General features: G+C 41.0%; 1 protein-coding gene across 1 annotated transcript in view; it reads left to right on the top strand.

The window, feature by feature from the left end:
- Positions 1 to 2,462, top strand: part of lhx4 (LIM homeobox 4) — a 73,206-nt gene extending 70,744 nt beyond the window's left edge. Inside the window, exon 6 of the mRNA XM_052012228.1 lies at positions 2,077 to 2,462. Coding sequence (XP_051868188.1) covers positions 2,077 to 2,462 — 386 coding nt within the window. The remainder of the gene's footprint in view (positions 1 to 2,076) is intronic.
- Positions 2,463 to 20,871: the final 18,409 nt, after the last annotated feature.

The following is a 20,871-nucleotide window of genomic DNA, read 5'->3' as shown; positions in this document are numbered from 1 at the left end:
AGAGACTGCAAATGCTGGAATCTGTTGCAACACACAAAATGCTGGAGGAACTCAGCAGGTCAGGCATCTATGGAGGGAAATGAACAGTAGACGTTTTGGGTTGGGACCCTTCATCAGGACTGGAAAGAAAGAGGGGAGATAGCCAGTATAAAAGGTGGGGGGAAGGGATGGAGCAAGAGCTAGCAGGCGATAGGTGGATCCAAGTTGTGGGGGGGGAGGTGATAGGCAGGTGGTGGAGGTGGGAGAGAGGAATTAAGTGAGAAGCTGAGAGGTGAAAGGTGGAAGTAACAAAGGGCTGAAGAAGATGGCATCTGATAGGAGAGGACAGCAGACCATGGAATAACGGGAAGGAGGTGAGGAGGGCAACCAGTGGGAGGAATGTGTGGGTGATGGGCAGATCGAGAGGACAGGAGAGGGGAACGAGATGGGGTGATGGGATAAGGAAATAAAGGGGGACAGAAGGGAGGGGTTACCAGAAGTTAGATAAATTGATGTTCATGCCATCCGGTTGGAGACTACCAAGGCTGAATATGAGATGCCATTCCTCTGATCGGCATGTAGCATCTGCTTGGCAGTAGAGGAGGCAGTGGACAGACATGTCGGTGTGGGAATGGGAAGTGGAATTAAAGTGGCTGGCCACCGGGAGATCCCGGCTGGTGCAGCGGACAGAGTGAAGGTGCTCGACGAAGCGAACCCCCAACCTGCGTCGGGTCACACTGATGTTGAGGAGGCCACACCGGGAGCACCGGTTGCAAGGGGCTGGATGACCTATTCTGCTTCTTATGTTTTTATGGATCAGGTGCTACCACAAGGATGTTAGTTGGGGCCTTATGTATTCACCATTTTAAAGAATGACAGATGATGCAATAGAAAGCTGTATATCTGAGCTTGCTGAAGATGGAAAGAAGTGCAGCAATGTAATTAGTATAGCTGGAAGCATCTAAGTACAGAGAGATATTTATAGATGGTGAATAGGCACAAACTGTGGGAAATGTGTTTCAATGTCAGACTTTAAAAGGATGGAACATGGTAGTATCTAAATGGCGGACAGCTAGGTGAATGGTCCAAGGACACTTAGGGTTCTGAGAATGTAAACCATTAAAATGTCACTGTTATAAAAGATTAATAGATTACTGATCTTAATAACCAGAGGACTGAAATACAAGAGTGGTCAAATTTATACAGCTATCCAAAGCCAGGGTTAGACCACATCTTGGCTCGTCACTTCCTTCCATCCAATCCCTCTTCATGGTGCATTGCTTCAGGAAGTCTAGTAGTATTGTCAAGGATGCCTGCCACCCTGGACATTCCCTTTTCTCTCTTCTACCTTCCTGGAGAAAATATAGGAGATTGAAAGTCAGGACGTCCATACTTAAAAGCGGCTTCTTCCCCACTGCTATCAGACCTCCGAACCAATCTCCTCTTTCACATCCCCTTGCTGGTGGTGCTGCCACGTTTCCATGCTCTTAATTCTACCCCTCTCATTATTCCATTATTGTCACTTTAGCATTTCTTTCTTCACTATGTCGGATTGCACTACTATCTTTGCACCATTCTTCTGTATTGTGCTTGTCATTGTATTTATTGTTGTATTTATTTTTATCATATATACTGTTTAGTCTGTGGCCTTCATGCAAGAAAGGAATTTCCTTGCACTCTGGTGAATATGAGAATAAACTTATCTGAATCTGACTCTTGATCTGACAATCTACCTGCAATGCACTTCCCTGTAGCTGTGATACTTTACTCTGTATTCTGTTATTGTTTTTACCCTGTACTACCTCAATGCACAATACCAATACCAATACCAATCTAATATGCATCTGAATCTGCTTACATGGAGCAATTTTGGACAGCATAGTTTAGAAGTATTAGCCTTGGAGGAAATGCAATATGGATATACCACAATAAAACCTTAATTGTAAGAGTTAACTTATAAAGCAAAATTATGCAAATTGGGGTTATATTTCCTGGAATACAAATTAAATAGATGATTTCACTGCCTTCCACAATAGACTTTTTTTTCAAGTATGTTGTTGACAACAGCTCTAATTGTTTTGCTTGTCATTGTTCCAGATGATCAGATACTCTCTGAGCTAGGTCATGCCAACGGGATTTATAGCGGTGTGACTGACGTGACTGGTCGGCAGTTACTGAATGGAGCTTTCACCGTGGATGGCACAGGACAGCAGTACCACGACCTGAGAGCTAGCAGCCCCTATGGAATCCCTCAGTCTCCATCGTCCATAGCCTCCGCCCCCGCACACACCCCACTAATGAACAGCCTCGGCTATATTGACAATAACTTGGGAATTATAGCACAAGGAGGACAGGGAATGGGCCATGCCCTGAGAATGATGACAGGAGGCCCTACATCTGATATCTCCACAGGTAGCAGTGCTGGTTACCCAGACTTTCCAACAAGTCCTGCCTCGTGGCTTGACGACATGGACCGGTTTTAATGCACCATGCGATTAGCCTGAGGTGCAACGGAGATGTCTGGAAGAGGGCGAGCGGCCTCGATCACTGCAGGACTTTTGCAGGCAAGCAACGTATGTGTTTACAGCTTTGGTTTCCTCATCCTGTGGCAGTGAATCCAACTCGAATTCAGCACAGAGTTTCATGGACCAAAACCACTGGGTCTGGGACAAGCACTCTCCTGGATGGGCCTTCCTGTTACACCAGTGCTTGCAAGTGAGGACAGAAGTAAACCAGTTGCTGATGTTTCATTTGCTGAAATGTCAAAAGTGATAGAAGCATGCAGGTGGGTGAGGGAGGAGGCAATTGTGCAATGGTCTAGTCAAAAAGGGGACAATGGACCTTGAGATGGGCTTACTGTCGGGTGCATTTCACTATAGTTAAACTTCAAATCTACAAGCAAAGAGACAAATGGTAGAATTGTCCATAAATGTCACTGCAAAATAAGTAGTAGACACAAATGCTCTGCCACACATATCTTACTTCAACATGATATTTATTTTACTGAGGACATGAGATGTGACGCAGAGGCTGAGCTCCCTTTCCAATCCCAATGTTATTGGATTGATATTGAATGTGTGTTGTCCTGGGTTCATCCCCAGATGCAGATGGCATTGAGACTGTGGATGGGGGCGGGGGGGGGGGGGGGTTGGGAGTGGGTGGCAGGATGCAGGGCTTGACAAGGAGGTGAGAAGAACTCTAACCTTCCCACTCTCGGTCTACATTGCCAAGTTCACATCTCCTTAGGATCTCTTTCATAGAAAAATCAGTTGGCCAATGAGCCACCTAGATTCTTTGGTTCCACATGCCCAGTACGCTTGCCTAACTAGGTGTTAAGACACTGGGTTCTACTTCAGGATGAAACTGTGAAAGAAACTCAAAGCCAATGAGGCACATTTAGTCTGTGAATCACAGCTGAAACACACTATGTTCAGCAGCTAACAGGATCTGGAACCCTCCCACCAATCTTTTGAGATTTGTAAACGCCTAATTGTTAACACAGGCAAACTCAAATGGCTGTGCATAAATATCCCAGTTGTTCAACAAACCCCTTGTAATTTCCGGTTGTAGAAGGAACCTTAAATAAAACAGCAGGCTGGAAATTCAGGCCTTAACCTGCTGCTGAGTAACTGCCTCCATGTTGTCTCTCAGCTCCAAAAAAATTACATACTTAAATTTGCATAGCTGAACTGCACAGTACCCCATCAGCTTTGGTAGTTCAGGTCTGAAACTAACTGAAAGGGGCAGTCTCTGTTCAGGCTTCCCACTCCTTTTTGTCATGTGATATACATTTTTTTTTACACAGTATTTTACGCAACTTGATTTAGATCCTCTGATTGTAGGTGGGGTTGTTGGAAAAAGTTTCCCTTTCCATTGGTGCCATTTAGGGAACAGGATGGGAAAGGCAGTTGAAAGTCATCAGGACTCTTGACCTTATGGATGTCTTCTTTCTGAGTCTTCATTTTTTTTGTGGAACTTAGCTTTTCGTTTTCCCCTGATATACAAAAATATATTGTGACACCAAGACAATCCTCTTCCAGCTTTGAAGCAACTTGTAATGAAGGCTCACGTAACCACACAAGTATAGAAAATGTGGACAAGAAGGTGAGAGGTCAGTTGCTCATTTATTTTGGTTAAATCCTGCTGGGTGTAAACCAGTTTGCTTTGTAATGCTGTCCTTTACTTCAAGAATTGCCCTTCTTTCTGTTTTTGTTTAATCCAGTTTGGAAATCCTACCCACATCCTATTTAATCAATAATCCAACCATTCACTGGAAGCATAAAACAGTTTAAGTAAAACATATTGCAATGTAATTTCTAAGTTGTTACCAACATGTGAAATTAGTACTTTATTCAGCAGAAAAGACTGGCAATTGATGAACATCTTAGTGATGATGCATTTGAATGCATTGTACTGAGCCAATAGGAAGGAGTTTGGTGCACAGGAGCCCATTATACATCATACACAGATGATGAGATATTTGATTCCTTAGAGCTTAACACAGCAATTTGGTCCTCTGAAATTCTGCATGATGGTACACAATGACAAATGGTTTGGCCTCTTTGAGTGTTTTATTGGAACTTGAAATAATGGTAATAAACAATGAGTAATTCTGGCCTATTCAACCTTGATCTAATGTGAGTGAAGGGAACTTTTATGCTCAGCTCACTTTTCTGAAGCTAAATTAACATCTGCAATTAAGATTGAAATTTGTCAAAAACTTGACTTTTGTCCAGCCACCTTAAAGCCACAAATTACACAGAGCTGTCTGCAGGAAGATTCTATTCATTTTGGATTCTTTTGAGCATGTGGTTTGTTTTGGCAATTCACAGTTTTGTGCTAATATTATTTTGAAGATGAATCAGAAGGGTAACAAATAAACAAAGACAATCATCTGGGAGCAAAATGTGTTTTCTGTCTGGATTTGATTTGACCAGTTAAATCTTGTCCTTTAAATGACCAACTTCTAACTTATTGATGCCTGACTTTGTGGCCTAAGTTCAGGATGTTGCCTGTTTAGCAAACTACCAAAATGTAGGCACTGTAGAATTGCAAGCTTCCTGAGTTGCTTTCTCATGTTACTACAGAGTTACGCAGCATAGAAACAGGGTCTTCAACCCACTATGTTTACACCCACCATCAACCACCTATTAAACTAATCCTACACTAATCTCATTTTATTCTCCCCACAATCCCAGCAACCTATCCTCCACACCCAGATTCTACCACTCACTTACACACTAGGGACAATTTACAACGGCTAATTAACCCACCAACCTGCATATCCTTGGAAATGAGGGAGGAACTGTGGCACCAAGGGAAACACACAGTCACAGGAAGAACTCCACACAGACAATACTGGAGGTCAGGATTGAACCTGGGTGGCTGAAGCTGCAGGCAGCAACTCTACTTGCTGTACCACTGTGCTGCCCCAATATTGACTGATAAATGCCCAAATGCAATGGTAACAATGAAGTATGAATCATGACCTTTCAGCATTACCAATGGACAAATAGTGATCAGTAATGAGAGCAGAATCAATACTACCAAGACAGACACTTCAAAGCCAGATTTGTTGGATCTGAAATGAATTTGCTATAACTTTTACTTTTGTCCACATGCCTTGAAATTTGTTGCTTTTGTTTACTTCTACTCATTCCCAGCACCCATGCACCCTTTCTTCACACCCAGACTATGAACTTGATCCTTCATTGGTTTCTTTGACGTTAATGGCAATTAGTTTTGGAAACGTACTTCACGAGTTATAATCATTTGCTGAAAACCTTGTAATTATTTCCCTTAGCGTGGGAAGGGCATGGTCAATATGTCTTGTAAGATGAATGTGAAAACTGATAGCCATGTAATGCTTATGTCAGTGTAACTGTTCTGTAACTGGAGCTAAACTGGAAACTGAAATAGCAAATTAAGCGGATCAGCAACATTAAGAGTTAGATTTTTTTCACAGATTCTAGACCCTCAGGGGAGTTTTTGTTTATTTAAACACAAATATGTTGAAGCCGTCACATCTTAAGCATTCAAGCAGAAATAGCGGATATTGAAAAATATACCTTTTCATTTACTTCGTATTTGTATATGTGATAAACAATTCCAATGGAAATGAGGGATTTGACCATAAGTAGTGAGTAATTCTATAGTTGTTTAGTTCAAAGTGTTTAATGATTCCTCAACCAGTTAAGATCAGGTGCACAATTTGAGACCCGAACTACCATGCAGATGTAAAGTGGGTGTGTGCATGTATTAGTTACTTGGGTTAGAAGAACAAGTAACATGATTGTGAAGGTGTAGTTATATTTATGTAGTTGCTTGTGTGGCTATTAAATTGTTTGACATTCTCTTCTCTTTTTATTATACCCTGCCTGAATTGATTTACACTAAAAAGTGGACGTGCCTAAAACAGGCTGAAAGCCAGTGAACAATTGAAGAGCTCAACATCTGTATTAGATTGGGGCGGGGGGAGGGAGTGGCTTTGCAGTGTTTTGGGTTGGGGGGGCAATGACTAGCGGGGGACACCTACATCTGAATTAGGTTGCCTAAACCTCAGTTTAACATCCAAATACTTAATGGAAAACTGAAGGCAACGTGGTGGACCAACACTTAGGACCACCAGCTCACTCATACAGGATAAGACAAAGTTTTACCAGTTTTAAAAGAATGTACATCTATCAACCTGTTGTAGGACTATGCATGAATACTTTACAAAGTAGAATTGCCCTTGTGCAGGTCTCAGTTACCCTGTGGTTAAGTGTGATTCATATAGGCTGGGTAAGAAAGGGTCAAGACAGAAAATACCCCTCTGAGTCAGCAGTCTTGTCTTCGAAGAAAACTAAACAAAATTTGACTGGAAAATTGTTTCAAGTGTTCGGAACCAAATTATTAATACATTTAAGTACTGAAATGCTGTGAAGGAAAAATATTATTTTCAGGTTTTTTGGAATTTGGAAGCTCTTTTAGTACAGTTAATACATGACCTGATATGACGTGTACGTACATTTTTCTTTTCTAACTTTCTTCATTTGCACTCACTATGAAGCTCTACTATTCCCCACTTGATATTGATGACCAGTGAATGGCCCTGAGAGTCCCCACCTCATTATCATAGTACTGTATACTGTTTGATGAGCCAAAATAAGGTGCCTGACTAGTACTTCTGATCAGAATGGACCTGCACAATTTTTCCTTGGACTTCTTGTCATACACTTGACTGATCTCAGAATTGAATAGAGCTAAGCTTAATCATATATCACCTCCAACTGAAAAAAAATGATAAGCACTTCAATCAAGAACTAGCTGAGTTGTTTGAAGTACTTGCTTCCTAACTGCTTAAAATGCAGATTTTATTCATTCATTGTTGGCAAGACAGGGCTTTACTGCTTATCCCTAGTTAGCCTTGAACTGAGTAAGTGGCTTGCTGGGCTATTTTAAAGGACATTTAAAAGCCAACTATTTGTCTGTGCCTCTGAAATCTCACATGGGCTGGATTGGATAAAGTTGACTCATGTCCTTCCTTGAGTGACATTTGTGAACCAGACGAGCTTCTTCCGACCTCCTATTTAGCAGAAGCAACAAAATATTGTAACACTGGGTTTTCAACTGGTGTTTGCTTTTCCCACCATTCTGTGTTATTTTTTAATTCACTTTAGATTGAGAATAAATTGAGCTATGCATCTAATCAAGGATTGGGACCCTCCACTCTGCCCCCCTCTTTCCTCTACCCCAGTTCACTAAACCTTCCCTAATGGGTTCTTGGTTGATACACTGACCAGTGGCACAGTAATTGTACTTTGCATGTGGAGAAACATCTGACCTGAAGGATGCAACCTCACAGACTGGTGACAGAGGTTAAGAAAATATCTGCAGCCATTAACTGAGTAGTTTTGTAGCCAAATAGGAAATAATGAGATGGGTCGTTGAAAATGGCAGGGGTTTGGTAACTGAGATAAATAGGACTTAGTCATTATTGCTGGACTTGTTAATTACTGATTCAGACAGTATACAAAATAGTCTAGCTGGTTCCATCACATATGCTGATGCATTACGTTGCTGGGGGCAAGACATGTATGGATGCCATAGTGATCCTAGATAATTTATCTCGGAGAGGGAGGCAAATGAAAGGCAGTAGTTTCCTTTGGTCACTGTTCTGGGCCATTTGGCTTTGCCATGGCACAGATAAAAATTATGACATAGCGAAGCCAGAGGAAGCTAAGGGGACAATTAGTAAGTAACTTCATTAGAATAAAGGATGTATCTGCATTTGCTGAAAATAAATTCTGATAACCAAATCTAAAGTAAATGCTTAAATTGGGATGAAAATGTAGGAAACTGTCCTTATACTTTTTTATGTGTCTTTGACCTTTGAAGGAGCAGTGTATCCCGTGGGCAGAGTTCCACCAAATGCTTAACCAATTAATTGGGATAGAGCAACTTCTTACCCCATGCAAGAGTCACTGCGTTTTACTGTGGTGTGTTGCTAACTTTTGGAAAGATATGTAAGGTGAGACATCAATGTAATTCCTTCTGTCATTTTCATCACGATTGCTGCAATGAACCACTTAAGAAATTGTACTCGCCACAAGTAACAGGGCTCCTACCAGGTAGGGTTTCACCGCTGGTAGTTTTTGATCTTGTGCACTTTTGAAGGAAGGAAATCACACTAACTTTGATTATTTGTCAGTGAAATGGCTCGTACGTTTTCACAATTGAGTGAGAGGATATTTGTGTAGACATAGAGGTTTGAGTCTTTGCCTGCAGACACATGGCTGCATTGGAAGATATCTACAGCTGCCCATCTTAATGGTTCTAACGTACCTGAATCTGCACCCATGTCATTTGTCTTGTAGTCATTGTTTCAAATTATTACCATTTGTAAATTTTGTACAGCTTAACAGTGCAGTAATGTTTGCGAATTTTGTTTTTCTGTAACTATTTATTGCCATGTGTCTTTGCAAAAAAAAAAGTGGTGATTTAATTTGTATATGCCTCCAGTGAACTTGGCATGAAATCTGTACGAAGAAATCTAATAAAATAAACTTCAATAAGGTTTATATGTTGACGTGTCAATTTTTATTTGTTTGCTTCAGTGCACATTACCAATTGGTATTAAAATAGATAGACATTGAGGCACAATTATGACAATTATTCAGTGCTGTACAGGCACAATTGTAATGGTTTGTAGTCACTTCCAGCTGCTAAATATTTTCTTCGGTCAACAACAAACACAATGGAATTTTTTGCATTTAATGATGTATAGACACAAGTAGATTGTGGGTTTCTCCTTATTTAGTCATGAACCAGTATCGTTTTCCAACTTGTCCTTGCATCATTTCGAACAGCCAGCTGGACAAATGTGTCACTTTTAATGTGTTTTATGGGATTGAGAATTGCCAATAGCTTCTATCATTGAAAGATAATAACCTTATCACCTTGTCTTTGTCTTTAGTTAATCTAATTGCTAGAACTTACTGTACATTTTTTGATTAGCCATTATAGACCAGAATGTGCTGTTGAAAAGAAGTTCCTGCCTAAATTTTAGTATGAAATTCCTATATAGTCATGAAATAACCTGATTTTAATGCAGTTAAGAATACCCAAGTTCTTATTGTGGATAATAATATTGACAGACTTTCTGTCATCTTTAATTGATTTATCTTCTGATATTTGCAAATCATAAACTTTCCTGTTGTATTTATATTATTTTAGTGAAGATCATTTATTTTTCTCAAAGCTGTTTTTAAGGCCTTTGCGACTGACAATGCTAATAGGTCCTAGACCACACCAACCATTAATGCAACAAGCATCAACTAAGAAGAGCAAGCCATTTTACAAAGGTTTCTCTACTCTGAATATAAACTCATGGCTTAAATACCCCCACTGCCTCCCCCCATCCCCAGCTCCCAAAACTGTGGTGGAACACCCAATGTACTACAAATCCACATTATTTTTCTAACTTGTCCTTTCATCCTAGATTCCTCTAGGTTCAATGGGTATTACCAAACAGTGGCAGACCAGTTAAGGTATTTTTCTTAAACCACTACGATGATGGATTGGAATTCAATGCAAACTGGCAGCATATAAATAGTCTCTGCCAGACTAAAAGTCATAATAAACAATGCAAGTTCAGCTCTTCAAAAGTAGATAATCTAAGAGACTATTCCCCATAGCACTGTTTGTTCCTTATAGTTCATTTCATTATACATGTCACTCATCAAGACTGGGAGGTTTGCAAAGTGTCTGGGGAAGGACCTAAGGGAAGGGGTGAGTATATGGAAGATTTGGACTATATTTCCAAAGTGACAAAGTTATCTTTGGCATCATTGCTGTAGGTATGGAGTAAATAGAACTGGTCTGGGTAATGTGAAGTTCATATAAAGCCAACTGCTTTGCATGGGCCCGTTAGGCAAGGGCTGATGGTGTGCATCAGATAAGCTGATCCATCTGTTGTGCTTGAAGGAGACATTAGTAAGCAGATATCGCACTGTTGGAAACAACCACAGTGAGAGGGGCAGACCATTACTTAGCCCCTTCCTGGGTGTCAATGGACTTGAAAAATATGAGATTCTGCCTGAGGTCATAGTTTCTGCCCAGGCAGTAAAGCATACAGTTTCTAATAGAACCCATGGAAAAGGACAGGAAGAAACTGGCTGGTCTGCTGAGCCTGCCTCTTCAACATTGTGGTGTAGCTTTGTGGTCAAGTGTTGCTTTCTTGACTCCCCCTACTCACCTAGCTCCACATTCCCCATCCCAACTTAATCCCTTCCATATTTTAAATACTGTCTACAAACTTTTCCAAAGTGAAGTAATGGCTCTGTTGTCTAAGCCTGTCCTGATAATGGTAGGCTCTCAACTGAGGGATTAATTTAGCTTCAGATCCTTGAATAGTTTCCATGTCATTGCTCTGGATGTGATGGATGCCGCAGATTCAAGCTCCTTAACATCCTTCCCAAACTCATTTTGGGTTTCTGGTTATCTTTGAGTGTCAGTACAACTGTGATGTCACCCCTTTCATTTTGGTGCCATGGAGGAACCCTGCGATGATCAGCTCTTGAGGCTGAAATTTGCTGGGGAATGCTGGTAGGATTGCACCAAACTGCCAACACCTTCCCCTGTAAGTTTCCAAACTCATAATCATAGAACAATCCAGCACAAAAAACGGCCCTTCAGCTCATCTTGTCTATCATCTGATCATCAACTACCTTTCTATACTCATCCTATTTGGTCCATAGTCTTCTACGCCTTGGAGATTCAAGTGTTCTTCAAGATGTTTCTTAAATGTTCCGAGGGTACCTGCCTCCACCACCCTATCAGGCAGTGTGTTCCAGATTTCAACCACACTTTAGGTAAAAACATTTTTCCTTAGATCCTTTCTAAACCTCTTCCTCATCTTAAACCCCTGTCCTCTGATCTTAGACACCTCTCCATGGGGAAAAGTTCCTTACTATCTACATCTCTTATAATATTTGTGGACCACCAACCTGCTAGTCCCAAAATTGCTGGCCACCCTTTGCTGGTGGCTATGTAGTCCACTGTTAGACTCATTGTGGAGTTCAGGAGTGGAGCCCAAGCTTGCTGCAGTTCCCCAGAATTTACACCAGGGATCTCTGCCCATTGAACCTACACCAAGTCAGACCTGTGCAGGAATGTTAGTCCATTCATTTCAAAAGACAGTCGTAAAAGGCAAGTGAAATTGTTACATAACTTGCCTTTTGAAAAGGAATCTTATTTGTAATCACTTTTAAATGATTGAGAATGCTTCAGTGTTTTAAGTTTTAAAAATGTTTTGAATATTTTTCTGAAATTCTGTGAATGTCAAGTTAGCTACCTAGAAAGTGGTACGATTAGTAAAGTCACTACCTCTCAGCTCCAGAGACCTGGGTTCAGTCCCGACCTCAGGTGTTGTCTGTGTGGAAAATGCATGTTCTACCTATGGCTGTGCGGTTTTCCTCTGGGTGCCTCAGTTTCCACCCACATCTCAAAGACATGCGAGTTGCTGGGTTAATTGGCCACAGTACATCGTTTCAGTATGTAGGTGAGTGGTGGAATCTGGGGGGAGTTGATGGGAATGTGCAGAGAATAAGAAGGGATTAGTGTAACTGAGTGGTCGGTGATTGGTGTGGACTTGGTGTGTCAAAGGGTCACTAAGTTTCCATGCTGTAAGTCTCAATAACAAAGCTGGGGAGCATGGCTTGGCCAGTGGTGGAGGTTCTGGATCACTATTTAGAATCCAGACAGCTTGGGTGGACAAGAGGACATCAAAGGATCTTGAAGAGTTAAGTCTGTGCTTACCACATAAGACAACAGTGAGTGCAGGCAGCAAGTTCTGGTCCATATCTTAGAATCAACAAAAGCAATTTGCAATTGTTCTGCAAGGTTGTTAAGCACACCCAAATGTTTCGATATCCTAGATCAGGATGATAAGTTACTAAATAAAATGCTCTGCTACTTCCTTTGTATTTGTGTCCAGAATCAGCTTGTCACAACCTGTTTTGTCGGTCAAAAATTAAAAAAAAACTGCAGATGCTGGAAATCTAAACACAAAACGCTGAAAACACTCGGCAAGTCAGGCAGCATTTGTGGAGAGAGAAACAGAGTTAACATTTCAGGTCAAATGTCCTTTCTCAGAATTGGGAAAGAGAGCAAACAAGCTAGTTTTAAGTTGCAGGGTAACCAAAGTGCATTTGTGGACAGCACTTAAACTGCAACTTAAAATCAGTTTGATTTCTCTCTTTCTTAGTTTTGATGATGGTTTTTTGACCTGAAGTGTTAACAACTAGGGAAGGGCAATAATGCCAGCATTTATTGCTCTTGCCCAGTGCCCTTGATTAGATGCTGGCAATAGTTACAATGCTCAAGGTCTGCTCAATGTTTTACCCCAGTCCGTCAAACCTCCATTGGAACAAATTTCTACCCAGTAAATTGGTCTCCAGTGTTGGTCCCTGCCACATGCATTTCCAAGGGTCTCTACCCCTTTCAACCAACCATCAGCAAGCAAGGTCAAGGGGCGGCACGGTAGCGTAGCAGTTAGCACGACGCTATTACAGCACCAGCGAACGGGGTTCGATTCCCGTTGCTGTCTGTAAGGAGCTTGTACGTTCTCCTGTGTCTGCATGGGTTTCCTCCGGGTGCTCCGGTTTCCTCCCACATTGCAAAGACGTACGGGTAGGATAATTTGGGTTTAAAATGGGCGGCGCAGACTCATTGGGCTGGAAGGGCCAGTTACCACGCTGTAAATAAAAAATTTAAAAAAATTTAAATTTAAAAAAAATTTCAGTGTACGTTTTTGTCCTCGCTGTGACTTGCTCTGTACTTTGGTTTCTTTTTGGATGCATTTTTATGGCCTAAGTAAATCCTATTAAAACAATTTCCTGATTGTGGGACATAAGATTCAAATAAGGAATAACTCTGGTGAGTTTTGTTTTTCTTGGGCCCTGACTATTAAACTAATTGAATCTACATTAGGGTTTGGGTACATTCTAACAAAGGTGTGTGGGTGTCAGCTGACATCACTAAGACGGGTGTGACACCGGGCCCATTTTTATGTCCAAAGCTAGATCAAGGACCAAGATCTGACTGATTTTTTTTTGTCACTATGATTGTGGGAAAACTAGCTGCCGCAATTAATTAATCAAGAATTGATGTTATGGATTGGCTGCACTTTGGTTCTGGAATGCTCTGGTATACATGGTTCATCTTGATCCATTGCGTCTTGTATGCATGCAGCACGTGCTCAGTAACTTGAAGAAATCGGGGTGTTTCATTTTCCACCAGGTATTTTTCACTACTAGGGAGATCTGGCTAAATTGCTTTGAAATATACAAAAATACTGGAAAATGCACCATGATAAATCTTAATTGTTTCTGAAAATTACCTGAGATACATTAGGTTAGAAACCTTAGCTGAAACAATATGGCAGATTTGTAGCAAATTAAACAGAGAAGAAGTTTACCACCTTTTTTTTCTATCTGCCACAATTGTACTGGCAAAGCCACACTTACTGGCTGTCCTTGGTTGCCATGAGAGAGTGGAGGTGGATTTTCTACTGGAACCATTATGATCTTTTTGATGATAGGCTGAGACATTGAATATAAGAGTTGGGACATCATGTAGCAGCTGTACAAAACATTGGTTAGATTGCATTAGGAGTACTGTGTACAGTTCTGGTCGCCACACTACAGGAAGGATGTGGTAGCAATAGAAAGAGTACAGAGGAGATTCACCAGGATGACGCCTAGAATGGAGAACAGTAGTTATAAGGAAAGATTTATAAAAAAAATCATGAGGGGCATTGATATTATAGATAGTCAGAGTCTTTTTCCTAGGTCAGGGCAGTCTAGAACTAGAGGGCACAGGTTTAAAGTGAGAGGGGAAAAGTTTAAAGGAGATGTGAGGGTTAGGTTTTTCACATAAAGGGTGGTGGTTATCAAGAATGAGCTGCCAGAGGAGGTGGTAGAAGCAGATGCAATTACGATGTTAAAAAAAAATTCAGACAGGTACTTGGATAGGAAGGGTGTAGAGGGATACAAGTCTAATGCAGGCAAATGGGATTAGCATTGATAGATTTCATGGTCATCATAAATGGCACAAAAGGGCTGGTTTCTGTGCTGTATGCTTCTATAATTCTGTGATGATGCTAGGGAATTCCAGGAATTTAACCGAGCACTAATGAGAGAATGCTGGATGACTGGGAACCCAACTGGATCATCCATGCAAATACTCTGGGTATAAGAGCCACTCAGAGACTGAATATCCAGTGGCAAATGACTCACCAGCTGACATCCCAAAGTCTCTCCACCATCTACAAGGCACATGTCAGGAGTGACAAGGCGACTGCAGTTCCAATAACGCTCGAAAAGCTTGACACCATCTAGGTCAAAGCACCCTTATTGATTATCCCCCATTCACTACAATAACATTCATTCCCTTCACCACTGGTGTGTTGTGCATGTTGTCCTTACTACAACAGAGAAGGAGGCCATTCAGTCCATCACTTCTCTGCTAGCTCCTCATGGAGCAATTGCACCTGCTGTATTCCCTCAGCTCCTAATTTCTCTCTTGCTCTCCAAGTTTTTTCCCTCTCACACTTGCCTATCAATTCTTCTTTAATTCTTTTTGGCATTAACCTACGCAAAGGGGTGTTTTACAGAAGCCAGTTAATTTACTAGCTTATCTTTGGGATGTGGCAGGGAGGCAGAGTACCCAAGGGAAACCTTGAAGTTACATGGAGAGCATGTAAATTTCACACAGACAGCACCAGAGATCAGGATTGAACTTGGGACTCTGGGGCTGTGAGCCAGCAGCACTGACTGCTGCACCACCAAGCTGCCTGTCAGTGCCATTCATAAGATGCACTTCTGTATCTTGTAAGCCCATGATCTATACGCCCAGCAGACGCATAGGTGCACCGTCACTTATAGTGTGCCTTGCACATCACGCACCATCCTGACTTGAAAACGTATTACATTCATTGACTCTGAGTCTAAATACTAGAATTTCTGAACATCACCTTCACCCAAGTGCCTCAGCAGTTCCTAGCCTTCTTTAGAACAGCTAGGATGAGCAATAACTTCTGGTCTTACCAATGACACTCATGTTCTGAATCATAACAATATCAGGTCACATGGAACTTGGAGAAATGTTGCACCAATGATATCGTTGCTCTCAACTTTCTTGGTGGTTGATGTTAGTGGTAGCTCAGTTACTGCAGAATAAGAGGGACATGCCCTGCAGTTGTAGACATAGCACTGACGCAGTGCAATTCCTGGTCATTGTAACAACCCCCCCCCCCCCCCCCCCAAAAGATGTTAGCGGGGGGAGATCTGCCAAAAGAGTTGCTTTCGAGGTTACGAGGTTATGAGGAAATGATTGGGTTCTTTCCTTCATGGAGTTCGTCATTAACTGGCACTAATGGAGAGTAAGTATTATTGTCATTTGTTACCCCTTGCTGAAGTGAGCTGCAAACTGAAGTACATATAAAAAAAACCCAGCATTTTAATCAGATCTGTCCTTGATCAATTGGCTTAGCATTATAATCACTGAGTGTTGATGCTTAAGAGCTGTGTTCAATCCTAAGGGAAAATACTGGCATGTGGTCATTATGCTAAAGAGACTATTACAGTTACTTGACCCTCATAACAAGCGTGGATGCAAGTGCAGCATTAGAGAAACATGTTTGCCAGAAAAGCTGACCCTTTGCCTTTCTTGCACTGTACAACAGCAAACATTAAATATTGGTCACTGGAAAATGTGGAAATAAAGGAATAAAATGAAAAATACAAAATGTTCCTGCTTAAAATGAGCATTTGAAAGAAATCATATTTAAAATTAGCAGAGCTTTGGCATATGAACTTGCACAGAAATAGAGCTGCCACAGGCAGTATCATTTCATTTTCCAGATTTTAAAGTATTAAGAGATTTCAATGAATGGATTGTGTCAGCTTTTGCTTTGCTATATTTAACAAATATGCATCAAGCACTTTACCCATCTCTAGTTAAGGATCAAAGCAATGTTTAAACATTATTTAGTGGGTTGTTTCGACAGGTTTTTGGAAAATAAAGCAGATTAAAAGATTTGCAAGTGTTTTTGGCTAAGAGCCAGCCCCTTCAAATGGCCAAAAAAGCAGCAACACATCCTGGAGTGCTCTTTGGCACCAGCACATAACAGTTAATCACAATTGGCTTCAGGACAGTTTATTTAGACATTTTTGTTCCTGTCTAATTTAAGTTAACATAATGGTTGACCCAGATCCAAAATCTGACTGCTGCACTTAACTCTTCTCTGATTATAGTGGCCACATATACATTGATTGTGCCACAATCCCAATTGATACAAGTCATACTAATTTTTCTAACTTCACTTCATGCTAATTTTCCCTTGTAATGTACTGTCTTTTGTATGTTTGCTTGCAACTTAACAAAGTATGATCACTCACTAACAATTACTAACACGGTTATCTTTGCTTTGGCACGAATAAAGGAGCAAAATGTCAGCAAAAAAAATGTCATTAATGATGACTGTCACTCAGAACGCAGCCCTCAATGCAAATTGGAACTATGGGAACCATCTTTCACCCTTGAGCTACAACAAAGGTTTCGCCAACTTCACAGGTGATTTAGCAAAATGCTTTGTCACTTTTACTGGTTCCGAATCTTGTTAACTGTTTGAAATATGCCAAACAATCATTCTTGCAATAGAAGCAGAAAACGTTGGAAACACTCAGCAGGTCAGACAGCTTCTCTCCACAGATGCTGCCTGACCCTCTGAGTGTTTCCTACATTTTCTGTTTTTATTTCAGATTCCCAGAATCTGCAGTTTTTTGGTTGTGGTTCATCATTTCAGTGCATTGTGATTTACTGACAGTGGTTCAACTTAATTGAGGCATAGAACTTCAGCTGATTTCTAATTTTTCCCGGGGTCAAAATGCCTATTACTAGAGGGCGTACATTTAAGGTGAGAGGGTGTAAGTTCAATGGAGTTGTGCGGGGCAAGTTTTTTTTAATACAGGTGGGTACCTGGAATACGTGCCAGGGGTGATACAATCGAGGTGTTTAAGAGGGTCTTAGATAGGCACATGAATATGCAGAGAATGGAGGAATATGGACCTTGTGTAGGCAGAAGGGACTAGTTTAGTTAGGCATTTAAATAGTTTGGCACATCATGAACCAAAGTGTCTGTTCCTGTGCTGTACTGTTCTATAATCTGTGTTCCAGAAAAGGTGGTGGGGATGGGGAGCAGGGAGCAGGAGATGGTGCCTTTAGCAATCAAATATCCAAAGTTAATTGGTTGTATTTGGTGATGAGGCTTTAGCCATAGGGTAATTCCCTTGTTGATCAAGGTTGGTACCTAACCTGATGTAAGTGACTGGGATTAATTTTATGGACAAAATTTACAACCATCCTTCACAAATGCATTTGTGTCTGGAGAAATGACACTGCTTTTATTGGGCAGAGTTGCTATAGTTTGTTTCTCTGCTCTTTAAATATCCTGTTTATGGTGTAAATTGTAAAGTAAAATCCTGCAGGCACTGAAAGTCAGAAGTAAAAATAGGTGCCAAGGGCATGTGATCTCTGTGTGGAGATACGCAACAGGTCACGTAGCACCTGTAGAAAGTGAAACAAAGTTAACATTCCAGCTCAATCACTTTTCATCAGAACTGTGGAAAGATCATTGAACTGAAACATTGCTTTGTTTTATAGTGCGAATTAGGGAAGAGGAGGAGGAGCAACATTATTTTCCCCATATTGTTCTGTACACTTGGACCCAGATGCAATCTTGAATGAAGTTCACTGACTTCTCCCATTGTATATCTGTAAGCATGGATATGCTTTTCTCTGTGTTCCTATGTTTATGTTCATACTATGATATTGTTTGGATAAGAGAATCAAGTAGAATGTCTGCTTTGTGGTAATGTAATATCAGCAGTTTAAAGACTCCATGTGAATAGATTAAATATTGTGTTGCAAATAAACTGTAATCTCTGGATGTATATATAGCATACCCTAATGCATTTATGAATACATTATACACAATGACTTGGAACTCTCACTCTTCTGCTTTTAAAACTTGCCCTGCCTAAGTTGGATAATTGTCTCACAGTCCATAATTTACTTCACTTACTCCCACGGTTGTTGATTACATTCTGCTTTTCTTCATGGTGTGCAAACTTCTGCCCCTCTCAGTTTGAGCTTTTATCCTGCCCGTTACATCCAGTTGGTTGATACATGGCTTACCTTTAAAGGTCTTCTGATAATAGGTCAGCAGATAAAACTGACCATCTGGGGAAAGTAAAAAAATGAGACCTTGCGGGTCCAGGGGCTTGTAATGAGGATGAAAATGTAGATGGGTCGGTTCAAGAGTTTGCAGACGACACAAAGATCAGTGGAGTTGCTGTCAAAGGATACAGTAGGATATAGCTCAGTTATATTTATAGGCAGAGAAATGGCAGGTGGAGCTTAATCCGGGCAAATGTAAGATGTTGCACCTTGGAAGGTCAAATGTCAAGGGAAAGTACACAGTTAATGGCAGTACCCTGGACAGAGGGATCTTGGGCCCAAGTCTATACCTCCCTGAAAGTGGCTGCGCAAAGAAAGAAGGCATGCTTGCCTTCATCACTACGATAAAGAGTATGAGTATAAGAGTCAGGAAGTCATGCTGCAATTGTGTAAAACTTTGGTTGGGCCACACTTGCAGTATTGTGTGCAGTTCTTGTCACCCCATTACAGGAAGGATGTGGGTGCTTTGGGGAGGGTTCAGAAGAGGTTCACCAGGACGCTGTCTGGATTAGAGGCTATTAGCTATGAGGGGAGACCTGAAAGAAGTTTATAAAATTCTAAGAGGCATATATAAGGTAGACAGCCAAGATCTTTTTCCCCAAGGTAGAAATATCGAATATTAGAGGGCATAGCTTTAAGGTGATAGGGGGAAAGTTTAAAGGGGATGTGCGGGGCAAGTTTTTTTTACACAGAGAATGGTAGGTGCCTGGGATGCACTGCCAGGGGGGTGGTGGAAGCAGATACGATTATTGCGTTCAAAAGGCTTTTAGATGGAGGGAATGGTGGGACATAGATCATGTGCAGGCAGAAGGGATGAGTTTAATTTAGCATCATGCTCGGCACAGATATCATGGGCTGAAGGGCCTGTTCCTGTGCTGTATTGTTCCCTGTTGGTGAATGCAGAATATTACCTAAAAGGAGTTATTTTGAGTAATGTGTACAGAAAACATGTGAAGTATATTAATCCTGTGTTAAAGCCCAAAACTTGTTGTTGGAATGTTCAGTCTTGACTATTGACCAGAAAAAGAAGGGAAATTTTAGAAAGCTGCTGGAATGACATACAGGGTGTATCAATCGATGAGTCTTTGAAGCAGCAATGCAAATTGAGAAAAGACTGTGAGAAAGGCATACATTTGTTTTAAAACAGAGACATGGTGAACAAAAGCAAGGAAAATGTTCTAACAGTTAGAACTCAGCTGGAGAGCTGTGGGCAGTTTTCAATACCATGTCTTAGGAAGGATATCAAAACCTTGGAAGAAGCATGGAAGGTAACTCCAGAATGGTCTCAGGGACATTGGACTTCAGTTAAGGGTGAGAGTTGAGAACATGGGTTTTTCCTCGTCAGAGTAGAGAAAGTTAATGGGAGATTTAATGGAGGGGTTCAAATTCAAATGAAAATTTGGAAAGAGTAGACCCATTCTGTTTTCTGTGACAGGCAAGTCAGTAACCTATGGACAAAAATGTAATTTGCAAAAGGAACAGGAACAAGATGTTGTGATCTAAAATGCAGTGCCTGATAGTGGGATAGAAACAGATTCAATGGGAAGTAGATGAATACTTCAAGGAGGCAATATTGCAAGACAATGTGGAGAGATATCTATGATCAGATTAGACAGCGTTCTGTCATTTTAACTGGGAATACTAAATATTATGCTTCCTCCCTAGTAGAAGAATGAAAGATACCAGTAAATTGATGGTAAACTTTCTATCAAGAAAGAAGACAGACAAAAGTCATATTATAGATAGAATTAGAAATAATGACTTGTAGATGTTGCGTTCTTTTGTGAAATAGTATCTAAAGAATGGTAACGTCCAGACAGTTTGTAACACCTGGGATTAAGCAGGAGGATTATATGAGTGAAAAAAGCAATTAGGGGATTGGAGCTATTCTGGAGCAAGAGGAAACCACAGCAGGGAGAAGTCAGAAGAAACATAAGTGACTGCAGATGCTGGAATCTGGAGCAAAAAGTAAACTACTGGAAGAACTCAGTGGGCTGAGCAGTACCTTTGCCTCCACAAATGCTGCTCAACCTGTTGCATACTTCTAGCAGTTTATTTTTGCCAAGGAGAAGTCCTTCATCCCAACTCGAGCAATACAAATATCCCTGC

Source organism: Pristis pectinata, chromosome 3 (assembly GCF_009764475.1).
Source record: "Pristis pectinata isolate sPriPec2 chromosome 3, sPriPec2.1.pri, whole genome shotgun sequence".
NCBI lineage: Eukaryota > Metazoa > Chordata > Chondrichthyes > Rhinopristiformes > Pristidae > Pristis > Pristis pectinata.
This window is presented reverse-complemented; position numbering and strand designations above follow the sequence as displayed.